Here is a 21,434-nt window from a genome sequence, read left to right as displayed (position 1 = left end):
GCTTTAAAATCAGTAGTAAATATAAACAATAAAAAAGATTAACCTTCCAAATCGTGCTGCCCAGTGTAGAGCAGTCCATCCATTAATGTCACGGAAATTTATATTTACTCCACAACTGAGAATCGGGTTTAGTGCCCACACATAGCCCAAGCCAGCAATCATGTGTATAACGCCTTGTTCTTTCTTGGACAAGGAACAGCCTGCTAGATCATGCCTATCATTCTGTTGCCAAGAAAGCCAGAGTCGCAACTTGTCTTTTAGCAACTCTTGAAGAAGCCAATCGATGGTACCAGAAGGAGTTTCACTACCAACTAGTAGAGCCTCTATCAAAGAACTCCATTCATCATCACCAGCTCTCAAATTATTGCTCCTAACTTCAGAATCTAACTTGTCAGATTTCTGCATTGATGAGTCAGAGAGCAGCAATTGCACAAGCCTGACAAGTAATAACAGCTCCTCTCGACTCTTCGTAGCTCCAGTTGAATGTGACTGGCAATGACTGCAAACATTCATTTTATATTCAAACTCTCTGACTTCACTGCAGGGTTCCTGATTGCCAGATGTAATGCAGAAAGCAACCTTCCCAGCAAGGTGTGGCGGTGCTTCGCAACAAAGTACCCCATCTTGAACAATCTGAAGAGGAACTTCAATATCTCCAAACATACAAGCCCATGGAGATTCTGAAGGATCACATAGAAAAGATCCAATAATGATGACCTAGATAGAGAGAATTTATGACCTTAATATTTGAAGCTTCAATGAGAATAACAGAGGCTGCATCTGAACAGAATCGTTACAGAGTAAAATTTGTAAAACATTCCGTTACTACAACTAAGAGAGCCTATATCATTGTTTGGAACCAAACAATTGCTACAGTTCAGACTGGAGCCAATTCTAGACTTCTGTATCTATAAACTCCCAAATATAAAGATATCTTGTTAAAAGGTTTTAATTTTGGTTAACCATTGATCAAAGTAGGTTAGAAATATTATCTGAGGTCCCTACAACTAGTTACCTTGCATATTCCATAATAAATTAAAATCATAGGTCATTGACGAAGAAAAGATACTGAAAATGTGTACATTAAACGTGTAAAATTTTGTAGGCTAAATCATGTAGGCTACTATTTGGTTGGTTATTGGTTTGTTAGTTTCAACTAATTATTGGAGGCTACAGGATTTATTTTGTAAACTAGCCGTTGCAGGTTGATTTGGTTGTCAGAAAGTTGGCAATTAGTTACACACTAACCGGCTAAAAAAACTAGCATGAATGCTAGTCCTACTTGTATTTTTATCTTAATTTGATGAAAATGATTTCTTATTTCTTACTATGGTTTTTTTTTTTTAAAGTACAACAAGGGTCAAACCATAGACCCCATGATCAATAACACCTACATGCCAGTTGAGCTATACTTGCTTTGGCAACGCTACTAAATATATGTTTGGGTGTTTCTTCACTATAGCCCTATACGTTGAAAGTTGATAATTAGTTACACAATAACGGCCTAAAGATCTAATACAAATACTAGTCCTATTTGTAGTTTTATCTTTTAACTTGAAGAAAAATATTTCTTCCTATTTGGCCGTCTTCCTTTTTTTTTTTTTTGGGTGGGGGTCATTGATATAATAATAAAAAAAGACGCTCAAATGACTCCACAAAGGAGTAAAAGAAAACCATAAAATGAAAGCAATAAAGGATATTACAAAGGAGAAATAAATGCATTCTAGTTAAGACAAATATTCTAAAAGGAAACATCGACAAAAGACTGTTTAAGCTTTTTTAAGTTTTTCTTGTTTTAAGTCTATTTAAGCTCTTAGTTTGTTTTTTTTAACTTCATGACTATGTCCTTCAGTTTATGTCTCAAGTCCTTTGTAGTTTTTTGTTTACGCTATGTTTTGATGTATCCTTTTGTATCTCAGAGCACTAGTCTCTTTTCATTTCCTTAATGAAAAGTTTCGTATCTTTTTCTAAAAATAAACAAAAGACTTAGAAAACAACATGATGAGGGCCTAAGATGAGAGGATTCAAAATGATCAAACCCAAAGAGATACTTATTGTGAAAGATTCTTTTATTTCTTTCAAACTATAGTTTTTTTTTTTTAGAAAAAAAAGAAGCATGTAACTGCTTTTTTTAGTATTATAGGCCATAGGGATAGGGGGATTCAAACCACATACCCCGTGGTTAATAATACTCTCGTATGCCAGTTGAGCTATAGGGCCTTTAACAGCATTAATTCACAAGATCTTGGATTTTGGAGCCTAATATCACAATATTTGTTTTAGCCCCTAATGTTAGAAGAGTTTCTTCCACATTGTTAAAGAGGTGGAGTAAGACTGTAAAAGGACAGTGAAAAAGGACTTCGTTCAAATCTGAACCTTTTTTTAAAAAGGAAACGAGCCTCTTCATTAAGATAATGAAATGAGACAATATAAAGTGAAAGTAATAATACAATGAAGAGATAAAACTATAGCCTTAGGATTAGCGAGTACACTAAGACATCTCAACTAGGTTGACACCCCCTTAGCACTCTCATCATTTCCAATACAATCAAGACAAACCAGAATCGAGGTTCCAAGAATAAATAGGAGCCGTTACAAACCATTACATGGCCAAAATCAAAGCGGTACAAGAGCTTGAAACTAACACATGACAACTACAACAAAGTACAACCTGCAGTATAGAAGACTAAACTAACAAAATATACTTATAATGGAGGGAGGATGAAAGCCTTCCAATTGAAACTGATGTCTTGGATGGAGAAATCTTCAAAGGCTTTAGCAAGGGAACACCACGAGGAAGCATTAAGCCGATCTATCTCGAAACGGACCATCCAAGGTGAAGCTTTATCATGAAATACACTTTGATTTCTTTCAATTCACAGTTTTTTTTAATAAAGCTTTCACTGCATTGGTCCAAATCAGCCTTGGGTTTTCTTTTAAAAGAGGACTGATAAGCAGCTACATAACATTGTCCTTGAACACGTTAGCAAAACTCCAACTGATATTGAAACATTCAAACAGGTGATGCCAACCGTTTTCAGCATAACCGCAATTGAAGAACAAATGTTGTAGGTCTTCCGAATCTGCCAAGCATAAGGGACGAGCCCATGGAGAAAGGTTATGAGAGGGAAGTTTCATTTGCATTACAGCTGCACAATTGAGAAGCCCATCAAGTATTATCCAAATTGTGATATTAATCCTCTTGGGGCAGTTTTCCACAGTGAAGTTTCCAAACTTTTCCCACTGAGGGAGGCTGTTGAGAGATGCATTATAAGGGATTTTACCGTGAAAATTTCATTAGCTTCTAGCTCCCAACTTCGTTTATCAGCATTTTGTGTGATTGTTTTTGCTGCAACAAGGTCAATGAGGATTTGAAAATCAGCACATTCTTCCTCCTTTAGTAGCCTTCCAAAATTAATGGACCAAGAGGCGAGTGAGGAGTCCCAAAATTCAAAGACAGTCCCATTTGGATTCAAAGAGATTCTATAAAGTCTTGGGAAGTAATCCTTTAGGGGTATTTTATCCACCCAAGGGTCATGCCAAAATGCTATTCTTCTTCCGTTACCTATCTTGTAAGCAGCTAAAGATTCGACTTTTAACCAAGTCCTTGATATGCTGATCCAAGGACTACGAACGCTGTGAATTACTTTTCCATTAGTGTGCCACCCAAACAAGCTTCTACCGTGGATACTTTTCACCACTTGGCTTCATAGAACATTTTTTTCATTCACAAGTCTCCACCCCCACTTAGCTAAATGATATCACTTGTACTTGGGATTTTACGTCTTGTTATTATTAACCGGTTACTTGTTTATAATCAGTCAAGATTAGTTAGTAACCGATCAAGATTAGTTAGTTAGAATAAGTTGTAACCCTTACCTATAAATAAGGGGTTCGACCATCCATTTGAATAGATATACAATTGATTTCATAAAACTCCTTTGGTTTACACGCCAAATTGGTATCAGAGCGAGAATGATCTGATTCTAATAGCGAGGAAGAAACCAACAAATGGCAACAACCCCGAGGCCTTGGACAAAGAAGCAGCTTCATCTGCTGCCTTATCACCAAGGGCTTTGACGAGACGCTTGCAATCCGTTGAAGCATCCATTGATGGTAATCATCTACTCTTGGAAAGAATGTTAATCCGGATGGAAGAGATAGAAGACAGTGTGGCGTTGTGTTAGTAACCAAGAGACCAAGGTAATCCAAGAAACAATAATCAACCGCAAGAACAACAATGTGAATGTCCAACTACAGAATCATCCAAGAAACGTTCAAGAATTACCAATAGCCATTCAAGAAAGACCAAGAATGCAAGCTTTTCATCAAAGACAATAGCAAAACAATGATTCATCAAGTGAAGATGAGGAGGAATATAATTTTCAGATGGGGCATTGGAGAGTAGGGGCTCATCATCAGCATCAACACCTACCAGCAGAGGAAATGAATAAGTACAGAGTCAAATTGGACATTCCAACCTTCAATGGCAAGAGAGACATCAAAATGTTTTGGAGTGGTTAAAGAATGTTGAAAGGTTTTTCAAGTATGCCAATACTCCCAACCATAAGAAAGTTCAACTAGTGGCTCTCAAGTCTGCGGGGGAGCTTCGACATGGTGAGAACAACTGGAAGTAAACCGATTTCGAAGCGGGAAAAACCCCATTATTAATTGGGAAAGACGAAAGAGAATGATGAAAGAAGGGTTTTTACTAAATAACTGGTAACTGTGAACAGATCCTCTACAATCAGTACCAAAATCTCAAACAAGGAATGAGGATAGTAATAGAATACACCGAAGATTTTCATCGTTAAAGGCCAGAACCAATCTGTCCGAGAGTGAACAACACCTGATTGCACAATTTGTGGTGGTCTTCGCATAGACATCCGTGACAAGGTAAAACACCAACCTTTAGGATTTCTCACTGGTATGATCTCTTTGGCAGAAACAATTGAAGTAATGAATGATGCCCAATCAAAGAGATTCAATCAAAAAAACCAGTGGGAGACCTCATCAAACTCTTCAAAGAGAGGAATTCCGAGCAATCAAAAGACACAATCCACATGTAACCAAGAAGACGTGATCAAGAATCAAGAAACTCAATCTGAAAAGAATAAAGAACCAGCTACAGCAGCTTCAACAAAAAGAAACACCAATCCTTACGGCCGACCAACTTTTGGGAAGTATTTTAGATGCGGAAAAACAGGGCACTTGTCCAACAATTTCCCAGAAAGAACAGTTGCAATCGTGGAAGAAGACGACGACCAAGAACAAGACTTCGAGGAAGCCATAGAAAATGGAACGGATGTTTTAGAACCAGACGGCGGAGATCCAGTAATGTGTGTTGTTCAAAGGATCTTACCCACCCCAAAGGTTGACCAGAACACGCAAAGACTCTCCCTTGTTCAAAACCAGATGCACAATCAAGGGGAAAATCTGCAACATGATCATTGACAATGGCAGCTCATAAAACATAGTTTCCAAAAAACTCGTTCAAGCTCTCAATCTCAAGTAGAACCTCATCCAACTCCATACAAGGTCAGCTGGATCAAAAAAGGAGGTGAAGCTCAAGTGGCCGACACCTGCACTGTTCCTTTTTCCATTGGAAATAACTGTAAGGACCAGATTTTGTGTGATGTCATTGACATGGATGCTTGCCACATCTTATTAAGACGGCCATGGCAGTACGATATGTAAGCTATTCATAAAGGGCACGACAACACTAACAAGTTCTTTTGGCATGGATGAAAAATCATCCTCTTACCAATCACTAAACCCAATAACTGAGGATCAACACAAGATGCGAAGGGACAATTAATCAGTTTCCTAAGTGGTAAACAATTACTCAGACAATGTGAGGACTTGATGTGGGGGTTAATTGTTAAAGGGGAAGCTCGACCAAAAAAGGACACCCACCTCCCAGAGCCTATTAAAGAGCTATTTAAAGGGTTGTTTGGGGTGTTGAATTGAGGTAGGATGTTTGGAGTTCATATGTCTGTGGAGTTCATATATCTGTGGAGTTTATATTGTGTTTGGGGTGCAAGTTATCTGGTCTGAGTTCATATATTTGTGTTTGGGATGTAGAGTTGAGTTCATATGTCTGGGTATCTGATATAGTTGGTTGAACTCTAAATAATATGCTTTTTATGATTACTATTTTTGTTTTGGAACTTTTTTATTCAATAATTTTACCCATCTTTGTTTGAATAATATATGGATTGCATTTTTTTTTCTTTTAATTTTTAAAACTTTTCTTTCTTTCTTTCTTTCGTTCTTTCTTTTTTAGGCAATGAATAACAATTAACCCATTAGATTTCTTGTAGAAATATAGTTGAATAAAATGAGAAACTAAAACGAAATCAAAACTTTTGATTCTAGCTAATTTTTCTCAATGAATTTCATTATCATCGTCTTCTTTTTCTTCTTCTTCCTATTATTACTCTATATTTTTACTATGTCATGAAATTTTTTTAATTAAATCTCCCTCATCATCGTAACAGCCAATGAAATGTCACCACATTTTTTCAACAGTTTCACTTTCATTTCCTCTAAATTTGGAGGATCATCAGAAAACAAATATTTATTTTTCACTAATTCTTGCTGAAAAATGTTCCCAAAAAAAAATTTCATTTTATGGTTTTTTTTTTTTTTTTTTGTTATATGTTACATACTTTTCAACTACATACATACTTTTCGTCTAAATATTCTTAACACCCATTTGATATGTGAATTCATTACGTATAAATATTGCACTTAATATTAAAAAATAATATTTTTTATATAATCAACTACCCTACAACATACTTTAACAGTCACCAGTCTTATAGTAGTCGGAAGTGGTTGTCGAAGTTGATTAGCGAAGATGATTTTTGCTGGAGTTTGTAGTTGGAGGTAGTTGTCGGAGCCTAAAGTTGGTTACATGAAGGTGTATTGGAGTTGGTTGTCGAAGTTTGTCATCGGAGGTGGTTTTTGAATCTCGGAGTTGGTCGGGCGAAAGTAGTTGTCGAAGTTGATCATGAACATGATTTTCACTAGAGATTGTAGTCGGAGGTGACTGTCGGAGTTGCTCGCTCAAAGGTGATCATCGAAGGTGATTTTCATCGGAATTTGTAGTCGGAGGTGGCTATCGGAGTTGTCATCGGAGTTTGTTGTCGGAGCCAATCGATCGTCGGAGTTGGTAGCACGAAGGTGGTCGTCGGAATTGAGTCACAGGAGGTGGTTGTCAAAGGCCAAAATTGGTCGCCGGAGTTGGTCGCACGAAGGTTGTCGGAGCTCGGAGTTGGTCACCGAAGTTGTCATCGAAAGTGGTTGTTGGAGTCCGGATTTCGTCGCCGAAATTTTTATTGGAGGTGGTTGTCGGAGCCCGGAGTTGGTCGTCGGAGTTGTCATCGGAGGTGGTTGTTGGAGTCCAGAGTTAGTTCTCGGAGTGTGACAGTGACCGATGGGTGGAGCCATTGAAAACATGAGAAGAGAGAGTTGGGATGAATTAGTAAAATATATCAACTCAACTCCACCAACATTTAAAGTTGGTGGGCAAAACAATGAGTTGGTATATTATACCAACTCAACTCAACTCATATTGGTGAGTCAAACACCCCCTAAGTAATTTCCAAACATTGTTCAAACACCAACAAGCCTCCCCACCACTTCTTGATATACAACATCAAATTGATTTTGTTCCCAGGACACAACTTCCAAACCTTCCACATTACCAAATGAGCCCCCATGAATACAAAATTCTGCATGATCACATTTAAGATCTTTTAAAAAAGGGATGCATTCAACCAAGCATCACTCCATGTGTTGTTCTGGCACTCTAACACCAAAGAGAGATGGCAGCTGGCATACGTGTGTTGACAGTTGAGCTATCAATCGCATCACTATCAAATATCGATTCCCCATCCCTCGGATTAGTGACCTATTGGACCAACTGGGTGGAGCACACATCTTCCCCAAACTTGATCTTCACAGTGGCCATCATCAAATAAGGATCAAACCAAGAGACGAATGGAAAATTGCCTTCAAAACAAATGAAGGTCTTTTTTAGTGGCTTATCATGCCTTTTGGTCTCTCAAATGCTCCTAGTACCTTTATGAAGCTCATAAATAAGGTTTTTTTTCCCTGTTTAATAAGTTTGTGGTGCTTTACTTTGATGATATTCTTGTCTTTAGCACCACCATAGAAGAACATAGAAACATTTGAATACTGTCTTCTCTATCCTATAAAAAAACTAGCTACACATAAACACAAAAAAATGTGTTTTCCTAGTCACTGAAATTTCTTTTTTAGGATTCTTAATTGTCACACTGAAATAAAAGTAGATCCAAAGAAGGAAGAGATAATTTCAAATTGACCGATTCCCATAAATGTAAAACAAATACAATCCTTCTTAAGTCTAGCTTCCTTTTACATAAAATTTATTCAAAATTTCAGTACTTTAACTTCCCCTCTTACTGATTGTCTTAGAAAAAAATAACATCAAATGGGGACACGAACAGGAAACTAGTTTTAACACCATAAAAGAAAGACTTAACTCATAGCCCTATTATGAAATTACCTGATTTTTCTTTACCTTTTCAAGTGGCAGTAGACGCTTGTGGAGCAGGGCATAGGGGCAATGTTATCACAAAATAATCACCCAATTGAAATTTTTAGTGAAAAACTAACACCAGCCAAACAAAATTGGAGTACCTATGAATAGGAATTTTATGCATTGGTTAAAGCTCTCAAGCAACGGGAACACTACTTACTTTATAAAGAGTTTATCCTCCTTACTGATCATTTTTCTTTGAAGTATCTACACTCCCAAAAACAAATCAACAGGATGCATGCTTGCTGATTATCATTTCTGCAAAGATTTGATTTTGTGGTTCGACACCAAGCTGGAAAAGACAACAATGTCTTCTTACATAATCTACCAAATGGGTCATAGACTCTGGTGCCACCGCTCATATGACAATAAGGAAGGAGAATTGTTTAAAGATCCTGAGATATAGAAGATTGGTTGGAAAGTTGAACTATTTAACAGTGACAGGACCTGACATTGCTTATTCTATGAGTATTGTGAGTCAATTTATGTCTTTCCCGACTGTGGATCATTGGGCTGCAGTTGAACAAATCCTATGTTATCTAAAAGTTGCACCTAGACGTGGGGTCTTATATAAAGATCATGATCATACAAGGGTTTTTCAGATGCTGATTGGACTAGATCTTGAGAAGATAGGAGACCGACCTCTAGATATTGTGTTTTTGTAGGAGGAAACTTGGTGTCATGGAAAAGTAAGAAACAGAACGTAGTTTTCCGTTCAAATGTTGAGTCAGAATATAGAGCTATGGCACAATCTGTGTGTGAAACAGTGTGGATACATTAGCTTTTATCTGAGATGGGTTTCAGTGTTACTGTGTCAGCTAAACTATGGTGTGATAATCAAACTACTCTCCATATTGCATCCAACCCAGTATTTCATGAACGAACTAAACATATTGAAGTGGAGTGTCATTTTATTCGCGAGAAAATAAAGGGTTGATATCTACAAGATATGTGAAGCCTGGAGAACAATTGGGAGATATCCTTACTAAAGAAGTAAATGGAGCAAGAATAAGGTATTTGTGCAACAAGTTGGACATGATTGACATATTTGCTCCAGCTTGAGGAAGAGTGTTATGATATGTATTTATATTGTAATTATGATTAGTTGTCCTTTATTGTAATTTTATATCTCCTAGATTAGGATTTCTTAGTTGCCTATATATATATTATTGAAAAATAGGGGAAGAATCGATGATGACAAGTTTTACGTAGAAAACCCTAGGCCAGGGAGAAAAAACCACGATAGATAATTCTTATTAATTTGTTACATTCACAAAGAACCACAAACTCATAATTAAGTATACTCATAACAATCTAAAAATAGTAGAGAGAAGTAAAAGACTTAAATGCCCTTAGGGCAAGTACACCATATTTCAACACTCCCCCTCAAGTTGGGGCATAGATGTCAATAAGACCCAACTTGCTAACACAAGCATCGAAGTTCTGCCTTGGTAATCCTTTAGTGAGGACATAAACAACCTGTTGGCTTGAAGGAATGTAGGGATTTTCCGAGTACAATGGTAGGCCAAAAGACAAGTCTGGGTTGGAATTTGTCTGCAAATTTGTCGTGGTCCCAAAAATTACCCCAAGTACTGCAATCTGTTGCTGAAGACTTGCCAACTGTTGTTGAATTCCAACGGAGCTCCCATAGCCAATTGACCCATGCTGAGAGGAAATATATGGTGTCGATGTGGGATGTTTCTGCCCACATGAACCTGAAAACGAAATCTTAGCCATGGGAAGGCCAAACTGGGCAAAATAGGGTTGCGACTAGGCTAGTGGGATCGGCTGGACAGAATAGAGCTGGAGTTGGGTTGGTTGCAATGCGGCTTGGAAGGACGTGGACGGTGTCGCAACAGGGAGCCCACTAGAGGATGCGGCTGGATCTACTGTTCCTGTGGTGACTGAAGCAAGATCAACCGACGCTGCACCTGACACAGCTGGGACGCTTGGAGCAGAGGGGCGTCCGAATGGGTGAGCAGTGCTGAAAACGGTTGGAAGCTGGACACTTGACTCGATCGGTTGCAGGAATGGCGAGATCGGAGGGGCTCTCGGTTAGACGGCAGTGTCTGGGTGAGATCCGACCGACTCGACAGTTTCTGGGTGAGGTCCGACCGGCTAGGGCTCATGCGGCACAGCTTAACTGGTTCCGATCAACTGTTGTGTCTGCACCAAGCTGAGGATAGACCAGAGGTATGATGGCAGCTTGAATCGCAGCGGTAGTTGTTGCTTCTGCCGTAGTCCCATCACCTGCTAGGTCTGACGATTGAATTTCTTCTATCACAGCTAGGGTTTCGTCACCTTGCTCTGATACCATATTGAAAAATAAGGGAAGAACCGATGAAGACAAGTTTTACATGGAAAACCTTAGGCTAGGGAGAAAAAACCACGATAGATAATTCTTATTAATTTGTTACATTCACAAAGCACCACAGGCTCAAAATTAAATAGACTCAGAACAACCTAAAAATAACAGAGAGAAGTAAAAGACTAAAACGCCCTTAGGGCAAGTACACCATATTTCAACATATATGTATCTTCAGCCTGATTAATACAATAAGATCATTATTCTCTCTAAGACTATTGAGAATAGGACTTACATAGAGTGGCACGACCTCCTCTGGAGAGGCTATATTTCCTCCATTTATCCAATTTATCTTGGATTTTTTCAATCACCCGTTGCCAAAAAGTAACTTGTTTTGGATAACCACCTAAAGGTAGACCAAGGTACATAAAAGGAAGGTGAGTAGCCTTGCAATTCAAATTGGATGCCTGCATTCAGCTTGCTGTCATCAAAATTAGTACCACATAATGCAAATTTTTCCTAATTAACCTTTTTCACCGAGCACCACTTAAAGAATTCAATTGTCTTTCTTAAATTTTCTAACATCTCATCGTCGTTTTTGCAAAAGATCAAGGTGTCATTGACGAATTGGAGAATGGAGACGTGAACTCTATCTTTCCCTACAACAAAGCCTTCAAATTTGCATCTCCTATTTGCCTTTTACATGAAGCCTGGCAAGAATGCACTTAGTATCTCACTGACTAATAGAAAAAGAAAATACGAGAGAGGATCCCCTTGTCTAATGCCAATTGTAGCTTTAATTCTTCCCCTTGGTCTTAAATTAATGAAGATTGAAAAGTTTGGGCTAGACACACAACCCATTATCCACAAAATCCATCCATGATCAAAGTTTTTTCCAATAAGAACTTTATCGAGGAAAATCCAATCGACCCGGTCAAAGGCTTTCTCTAGATCAAGTTTTCGTATCCACCCTTTTTCTTCTTGGATCGATATTCTTCTACCACTTCGTTGGCTATGAGGATTGGATCTAGAATTTGTTTTCCCCGAATGAAAGCGCTTTGTGTAGAGCAATTATACTTGGCATAATTTTCTTTAAACGCTCGTCTAACACTTTCGCTACAATCTTGTATGTTATTGTAGTTAAGTTGATCGGCCTAAACCCCTTACAAAGACAGCATCTTCCTTTTTTTTAATCAAACAAAAGAAGTTTTCCTTTGCACAAGAATTTAACCTACCGTTTGCATGAAATTCCTCAAAAAGTTCCATGAAGTTTTCTTTAAAGTGTTCCCAAAATTTTAGGAAGAATTTTGTAGTAAAGCCATCAAGCTCGGAAGCCTTGTTCTTTTCCAGCAACTTCAAAGCATTTCTAATTTCCTCATGAGTAAATCTAGCGGCCAGCAAGGTATTCTGATTTCTGAGTAGCAATAGGCCATTGCAGATTGAGAGGAAGAACTCTAATGCCTGGTGCTTTGGAGCATATTGAAGTGTAAAAACCCAATATTAGGTCTTCAATTTCCTTGAATGATCTTGTTGATGAACCTTGATCATTAATCAATTCTAAAATCAAATTCCTCCTCTTCTTTGCTGCTAAGAATCTATGGAAAAAATTAGAATTTTCATCTCCCAAACTAAACCAATTTAGGTTACTTTTATGTCTTAAATTTCTTTCATCTATGTGGTAAAGTGATAACAATTCAACTTTCAAAGATAGTCTCATATCTTTTTCCGAGATGAATCTTTCTGAATTTTCTGCTTCTAAATCGTATTTTTCAATTTCTTTTAGCAAGGCTTCTTCTGCTTTTTTCTTTTTACTCTCAAATTCTGCATTCCAGGATTTCAATGCTGTCTTTTTTTCTTAGTTTGGAGGAAATCACGAACCCAGCCCAGCCTTGTTGAACTTCAATATTCAATGCTCTTTCAATTATTCAGTAGTTTTCTTTAATGTCCAGCCAACTGTTGCAAAATTTGAAGGGAGGAGGTCCCCACTCAAAGGAACCAGCTTCAAGTAAAATAGGAAAGTGATCAAAAAAGGTGTGAGCTTGTCTTGCAAATCTAGTATTTGCAAATATATCATCCCAATTATTAGAGATTAAGAATCTATCAAGAAGAGAACGAGATATTGCCCTCGCATGACCACGTAAAACGACCCTTGCTAAGTGGAATTTCCATTAGCTTTACCAATGAAATTATTAAATTTTCTCATTCCTCTTGTCAATCTCCCCAAAGGAAAGCATTCTTGAATTCTTCTAGTAATATTAAAATCCCCTCCAATACACCAAGGCTCTTCACAGTAATTCAAGAGAGAGTACAATTCTGGCCATATGAACTTCCTTTCTCTATAATCGGTAGGCTCGTAGACATTTGTGATCCAACGGGATTTATTACATATAGTCAAGCACTTAACAGATATAGAATAACCTCCTTTCAGCACTTCAGTAACCAAAATTTTACTTTCATCCCACATACTTAATAGTCCTCCGGATTTTCCGAATACTTCAACGAAATCCCAACCAATATCTTTCGAGCTCCGTAATTCCTTGATGAAGTCTGCATCAAATGAATCTCTCTTTGTTTCTTGAATTAAAACCAAAACTGGATTTATTTTCTTTAAGCTTCTTTTCAATGTCAATCTCTTGGAATCATCTCCTAAACCTCTTGTATTCCACAAAAGAATCTTCATGATATGACAAAGCGAGAATAGAGCTCTTATGCTGAATTTCAACCGAGGATCAATTCACAATCTTCGACCACTAAAATCAGGTTTTGTGGAATTTCCTTCTTATCTACAGGTTGAAAGGAAGAGGCGTCAACATGGCCTATCAATTGGTCTTCTCCCGAATGAAATAGATGTTGCAAGTCACTGTAATGACCATCGAAATTCTTTTCCTCCTCTTCGAATTCCTCTACTTCTGATTTTTCTATTTCTTCACTCCTCACACTACCTATTGAATCTCCATTTGAATCATATTGACCATTTTGAATTTCTTGTTGAGAGTCAGGGGTACCTCACACGAAAGAAACGCTTGAGCCAGCAATTTTGAAATCTGAATAAGCAAAGGAACTAGATTTAAGAGGAGAATTATCTGACCTAATTGGGAAGATCCCAGGATTTTGTACTTTGATGCAGCATTCTTCAAACAAATCTGAATTTGTTATGGCTGTCCAAGAACTGCAGAAGGATGTTTTTTCCGGATGAAATGTTTTATGAAAGGCTTGAATAAGTGAGATTTTCTTTTGGAAGTTGAAGCACAAGCAGATGAATTTTCTCCTTTTTTGGAGATGTGGATCAACGAGTCTGTGACCAAGATCTTCTTTGTTCTCATTTGAAGTGTCATGATGAGGGTGGCTGTCAGTTGGCATTTCTACGTTGTCATTTAATGGAGGAGAGGGGGAGTTTTTTTCTTTAAGCAACCATCTGATATTTCAGTATTAAAACTAGAATCCGAGCCATCATCACTATTAAATTTAAGAGATCTTTGAGCTTCTTTGGGCGATTTTTCACTGGAAAAAATTTTAAATTTAGGCTCATTTGGCGGGAATTTGAAACGGTACCTTTTAGGTGGCTCAAAATTCGAACGGCCGGCAGCTCTCCTTTTCAGATTTTGTTTCTCTTTCTTCTTTCCCTCAAATGTGTTCACATTGGTCTGATCTTGAGGATTCATTATTTGTATGTATACCTCGGAATTTGGAACAGAAAATGGCTTCCGATAGGTCTCCAGTTCAGTCTGAGTGGTGAGCTCGATCTTCTTTTCAGAAGGGGCGGCTGGAATTTTGGAAAATTTTGGCTTGATCCTCGATGGAAGGAGAAATTCGAACTTGGAATTTAATGGATCACATTCTACTTCCTCATCCTTCATAACTTGATTTAATCGAACAATATCAATTGGATTGTTAAAATTAAACACGAATAAATCTCCTCTTACCTTGCCGGGTGGGTTAGTTGATGAAATATCACCAAAGTTGAAGAAATATTACCCCTTTTTTCATCTGAAATCTCTATCGTTGCAAGGATGAAACTGCATATATTTTCATTAAGAAAATTTAGAGTTTCAATAGCAACATTTTCCAATCCACCATAATAAGTGTCGATAGCTTCAAATGTTTGTTTGTTCCAATAGTCTAGAGGAAGATTTTTAAGTGATAACCATCCACCGTAGCCTTTTGAATACAATGGTCTACTATAAGTGAATTTATCCCATTTTTCGAACTTTAGGTGGAATGAACCAAACTTTTTCCATTTGCCAGGGTTCTCGATTAGTTCATCCAATGAACCTTGATCCATTTCAACCAATGCATTTTCTGCAAACATTGGTCTTGATTGAAAGTAGGGTTTCAATGTTTTAGTGATCTCTAACCAACTATCGAACTCAAAGAGGCGCGAAACAACCCATATATTATTAAAATCTGCTTGAAATACTTCTGAATTCTTAATGATCCATTGTTGATGCATACTCTGTTTATCGGGTATAAAAACAGAGGTCTTAATACTCTGTTTATCAAGCACTGAAGCAGAGGTTCTAAACCCAATATTTTTTTCCATTTTCCGATTCGACTATGATGCAACAAAAATTTGTTTGCCCACCTTAGCCTCATCTCATTCTTTTCTCCAATAATTGAATGTTGAATATTATCTGAATGGGCAGGGGAGGCCAAGGATCTTTTGATACAAAAACTAACCATTTCATTGAACTCTTGCCAGCCGAACTTACCATCACCATAAGGAATATGAATGTTCTTCCTCCCTCTTGTTGAAGGCCAGACCGCACACTCCAGAAAGCAACATTCATTTACACGAAACTTTGAAAGGCGAATAACACTTTGATCGGCTCTTTCCTTAAGTAAAAAGAACTCAAAAGTCGGACTGTTCAATAACCTTTTCATGTTGATATCGAGCCACTGTGCCACAGTCCTTGAGAAGAATACTTTTTGTCCTCTTTTCATATCTTCCACAAAGAAACCGTTGTCATCTTTCCACATACAGAAGAAATGATCACAAATAATACACCTTTTAACCTCCATGGTTTTAGATTATGAATGGGTGTAAAGATAGAAAATGGGGAGTAGTCAGAGCTGGAATGGAGGTGGTCGGACGGGAAGGAAAGGTCTGAGGGAAGGGATGGAGATTGATTGGAGGTGAAGGAGGTTATCGAAAAAGTGAAGAGAAGAGTCGGACAGAAAGGTACTTACCTACTGTTCAACTTGAACTTCATAAGTCTATAATTAAATTCTATTCTAAGTTTTTGGATTGATTGGTGATTTAACATGGTATCAGAGAAGGAAGTTCTATGTTCACTCTCTTGTTGCATTATTTCCTCCCCAATTAATATTGATTTCCATATGTAGGGCTTTCTATAAATCTCCAAGCCCACAAGTGAGGGAGAATATTAAAGTATTGTTATGTAATAGGATAGGAATATTTTGGTAAAATCAAGTTAATCTTGGTTAATCCTTGATTAATTACATTTTAATTACCAATTTAGTTTTAATCTCTTTTAGTTATCCTTTTAGGACTCTTGTAATTCTCTACAAATAGAGAGAGCCTCCTTATATTAGGACACGTTCTCATTAATAAAAAGACTCTTGATTTGATTCTTGGAGATTTCTCTCCTTTTAGCATTTAGGCTACATCAAATTGGTATCAGAGAGTTCGATCTCGGCCAAGCTGACTGCCACCGGTGGAAGTCCAGGAAACTCTTGACGACGCCGATCACAAAAGAGAGCTTCGTGAGTTGTGCTCGTTGCCAAACAACACACATCTAACTAGGGGGAACCCTTTAAATTCAAGAAAATCAAGAAGAAGCTTGAAGAATCATCCAAGAAAGGAATTTTATAGAAGATCTCTAATGCATTTTAGGACAGAAATTAATATTCGTGCTATGAAGAACGGCCAAGAAGGTTCAAAACATGTTCGGGAAAATTCAAGAATCGGTCCTACAACAATTTAGATGAAGAAACTTATTCAAGAACACCCAATTTGTACATAAATCCCGAAGTATTGGAGGAAATGAAGAAGGGTGCCAAGAAGATCCAACATTTGTTGGGAAAGATGACTCAAAACATGGAGCAAATTTTTAAACATTTGCAAGAATTTAGAAAAGAATTAATGCAAGAAAATCAAGAATCCATCCAATGGGGCTGTGAAATCGGGCCAGAAACAATTGAAAAGAAACCCATTGTAAAGATGAAGACTAACCGCACAAAAAGAAAATTGAAGAAACTGTCGACAGCAAGGTTAAAAAGACCAATGAGATTAACTCTAAAACTGCACAATATGAAACGAACGAGGAGGAACAATCAATTAATGAGAATGATGGTGCGGACGTTGAAAGCAAAGACACGACAGAAGCAAAAGAAAACAATACCCACGGGCGTCCTACTTCAAAAAGGTTCGAAACCCTAATTGCAGTCGATCACGAAATAACGTGGAAGATGATATATTTGAAATTGAAAAAAATTGGGTTTCCGAGTGGAATAGATTGAACATACAAGAGGTCGAATTGAAAGTTGACAAAGGTGACTCGTGTGAGGAAGAAGATGAGATTGGCCTATCCGTTGCACGACACAATTCAAAAGATTTGACCCATTACCCAGTTGACCCAACCTGCATGTGTCGCCAAAGCATACCAAAAGAATTACATAAAGAATTTGCATCTTCCATTTTCTGACCATACCTAAAGATAAACAATTTTCAAATTTTCGATAAGGGTTTCACATTGTCAAAGGATTTATTTTCACCAATTGAGGATCATATCACCAGAAGATTATTGTTGGAGATCCTATAAAGGATTTACAAGAAAAAGATAAATATACCACCTATTAATTGGATTTGCAGGAAAAAGATAAATATTTCACCTACTAATTGGGCTCAAGAAACTTGGATGTTATTGATATCAGTTGTTCAAAGGTGTTTCCTTTTCAGTGGCTTCCGTTTTAAAACTCGAGGACGAGTTTCTTTTGGAGGGATAGAATATGGTGTAATAGGTAATAGGAATATTTTAGTAAAATCAAGTTAATCTTGGTTAATCCTTGATTAATTACATTTTATTTACCAATTTAGTTTTAATCTCTCTTAGTTATCTTTTTGGGACTCTTGTAATTCTCTATAAATAGAGAGAGCCTCCTTATATTAGGACACGTTCTCATTAATAAAAAGACTCTTGATTTGATTCTAGGAGATTTCTCTCCTTTTAGCATTTAGGCTACATCATATTGATATAACTAAATTTATCACAATCTGTCAACTTACGTTGATTTAATAGATTTAAAAGTTTATCAAGACAGACAGTGGATTAACAGGTCAACAACGGATACACACCATTACAATAGCCTCAACCTCACAATAGTTCATCTAAGAAAGCAGTTAATTAAGCACAATGTATTCACTATACTATCAAGGGCAGCCATCAAGCATAAGTGAATAACAAACTATTGAACTGTAGAAGGCACTATATGATCATCACGGCCAGGAATACAAAAAATTACAAGTACCTTGGTACTCTCAGTGGCAGAACCCTGCTCAGGTACTATTTGGCGGATTGTAAATTTCTGCACTTGTGCAACAATTAAACTGGTATCAACTTCAAACGAATTTCCTTGTTCTTGTTTAAGAAATGGTATGTTGTATTTGGAATTAACATCCTGAGTGTCTAGTGGTGAAGAATATTCTGTAGAAGTGCAGCTTCCTAGCATAGGAAAAGCTGGTAACACAGATAACCATAACTCAAGTTAACAACAGAAATATAACAACTCAAGAAAGCAACCTCAACGTAGTAAGTAAAATTAAGAGCCTCAGATTCACGGGACTCCAACAAGCAACTTGATCATTGATAAGCTCTCCACAATTCTCCATATAAAAGATAAAGCTTTACAAAATGGTATCCTGAAACAGCACCACTGCGTTGAAATTACCTTGCATCTCAAACGATGTATAAGTATTATCATGGACAGCATTTTCTGAATGTTGAAGCACTGAAAAGTGATCCTCATTGGACATCTCATAGTAGTCTATAAGGTTAGAATTTGAACCTTCCTCATCACCATAAAATGGACCAATGTCTTTCAAGCTGTCTTCATTCAAACTTAACTGCTCCTCTATCCTTCTCAAAGCTTGAGAAACATCACGATCGTTTGAACTTTTAAATTCTGATACTTCATACTGTCCATCCACGCCATTTGACCAAATAGTATGGTTGCCAGTGTCTGAAGTAACTTCTACAGACCCTGGGCTCAATGAAGTCAGTTGATATTCCGGACCAAGATTTTGGGACGAATAGGAACCAGAAGTAGAAACTGATGCTGGAGACAATTGTGGAACACTTTCCGTCCCAGACCTTCCCTGCAGCAGAAATCTCATATGAGTGTTGGATAAATTTACTAAAAATAGAATAAATATGTGCTTAAATGTCATAATGGTTCCACCAATATTATCTGTTATCCCTGAGAATAGAAAACATCTCTTGCCGAATACATACAGATATTACAAACACGGAATTGCTGGCACAAAAATCAGTGGGTTTGGGAATTCGAGGAACCTTGAAAAAAACTAGCACAAAAATCTATAATGAAACATAGGTTTAAAAAATACCCACACCCACACACGAATCAAGTACTATCATAACCTAAGAAGACCAGACATGCTCCGAATAGGTGTCTGACACGATAAAAAAGTGTTTGAATTAAATATTTTTTTTTAGATATTTCTTTTGTTGTTTTACATTGTTTTCTAATAAGAAATGACCATCTTAATATTTGTATGTTCTATTATTAAATATTTCAGTGGGTGGGGTGTGAAATATTATCTTAATTTTTTTTCAAGAAGTTTTATCTTATTATTTATTTTATTATATAATATTTGGATTCTTTACAATTTATTATCATTAATCTTTTAGGCTTTTTATGCGCATATAACCTTATGTTCTACATATATTATTTATTTATTTATTGTGCCTCGTTTCGCTCAGGCGTCACCTTTTTGTCTCCTCTCGCCTTGAGGCGATCAAGGGACTTGTCGCCTTGAGTTGCACCTTATGCCCATTTGCTTCCATGTATTTTAATTAGGTTGTAATGATCTTTGAATATTTGTCTTTTCCCTCTAAAGAAGAGTTGTTCTCAACAAATTATATCCAAGAGGCAAATATCCCGACAATAAATTATTTGCAGCATAAGTATACGATTTTTTATAGTATGGATTTCTTGCTAAATGAAAAGGCAATCTTGAAGAATAAAACATCCGTGCAATAATTGAATGTAATTGGTCCCTTGATGTCATATTAAATGATTGTTCTATTGCACTTGGAGCACTTTTCCTTTTCTTTTGCTCAAAGGTAGAAGAAGAGGGAGATTTGCTCACTTTTCCTTCATTTTCCCGCTTTCATGATTTTGTAATTACTTAGTTTTTTGGCCATAGTTTAATTTTCAAATCTTCATTTGATGTAAGCCTTTGTCTCAAGCATGGTTTATTCAGCTTTGTTCTCTGTTTAAGACTCTTTGCTCTAATTTTTAGGAGATGATGAGAGCGCTACGGAGGTGTCAACCTAGTTAAGATGTCCTGGTGCATTTACTGATCCTCTGTTCTATTTTGTTTTGTTTCCTAGTGTTTGTTTCCTTTCATTTACTTGTAACAGCTTTCATTATCTTAATGAAGTGGTTTATTTCTTGTTCAAAAAAAAAATTCCACCAAAAGGTACAAACGAAGGTGGTAAAGGAACATTTCTAGGAGTCCTTTTAGCCATACGATCTTTCACCTCATCTTTTAATCTCTGTATGTCGGCCTTATCGTGGGGGTAACTTTACTACACACTCAAATTCCATAATCATCTAAGCCTAATAAATAAGCTCTAACCCTGGTATAAGAACTCTATTTTAAGCAATGAAAAAAATTACATTGCCAAGAAATGTTTCCACCTCCTTCATTCAATATTTGATTATTGGTCACATATTGTCAAAGTGGTTTTGATTCATGTTCAACACTAGAGGATGAGATTGTAGTTGCTACTAAAGGAATCGTTGATGATTTACCACTCTTACTAGATGTAGATGAGGAGGAAGATGTCATCTGATAAAAAAAATTGAATGGGCTAAACTTTAAAGAAAATATAACCTAATAGTTACTACTTTTTTTTCATTCTTACTTAAAAAAAAATCACTAGAATCAAAAGTGAGAAAACCAAAATATGGAGAGAAGAAGGGAAAAAAACAACAGAAATGAAACCTTGAGCAACGGTCGTCCGACAACGGGGTGATGGTCGTCCAACAAGGGGTGGCTGTGTCCAATGGACAGGAGCAGCGATCGATGAAGGAAAGATGCAATGGAGATGGAAAGAAAATGAAAGGGTTGGCAACTGTAATGTTAAAGTAGGGTTCTATGTATTTTTTTTTTTTTTAATTTGAAGGTTAAAATAATAAATAAATAAATAATAGAACGTGTGTGTCCCGCACGTGTCCCAGCGTGTCAAAAATTCAAATAAACAAATAAGTAAACAAGAAAGCAAAACTTTGCATCCCCTGTAATGAAGTGCTTCACCCAGCCTCTTCCTCGAC

The 21,434-nt window shown here is 37.0% G+C and overlaps 1 protein-coding gene across 6 annotated transcripts in view; it reads right to left on the bottom strand.

Moving 5' to 3' along the window:
• LOC120067171 (Calmodulin-binding transcription activator protein with CG-1 and Ankyrin domain) overlaps positions 1-21,434 on the bottom strand; it is a 39,519-nt gene that overhangs the window by 2,861 nt on the left and 15,224 nt on the right. For all 6 annotated transcript variants that reach the window (XM_039018643.2, XM_039018642.2, XM_090308213.1 and 3 more), the window contains 3 exons: positions 18,804-19,230; positions 18,384-18,592; positions 44-717 (listed from right to left, as the gene is read on the bottom strand). In XM_039018643.2, the coding sequence (XP_038874571.1) occupies positions 44-717; positions 18,384-18,592; positions 18,804-19,230 (1,310 nt within the window). The remainder of the gene's footprint in view (positions 1-43; positions 718-18,383; positions 18,593-18,803; positions 19,231-21,434) is intronic.

Source organism: Benincasa hispida, chromosome 12, assembly GCF_027475165.1.
Source record: "Benincasa hispida cultivar pf3 chromosome 12, pf3_genome.v1.1, whole genome shotgun sequence".
In the NCBI taxonomy this organism is placed as follows: Eukaryota; Viridiplantae; Streptophyta; class Magnoliopsida; order Cucurbitales; family Cucurbitaceae; genus Benincasa; species Benincasa hispida.
The sequence above is the reverse complement of the archived record's forward strand: the minus strand, read 5'-3'. Positions and strand labels throughout refer to the sequence as shown.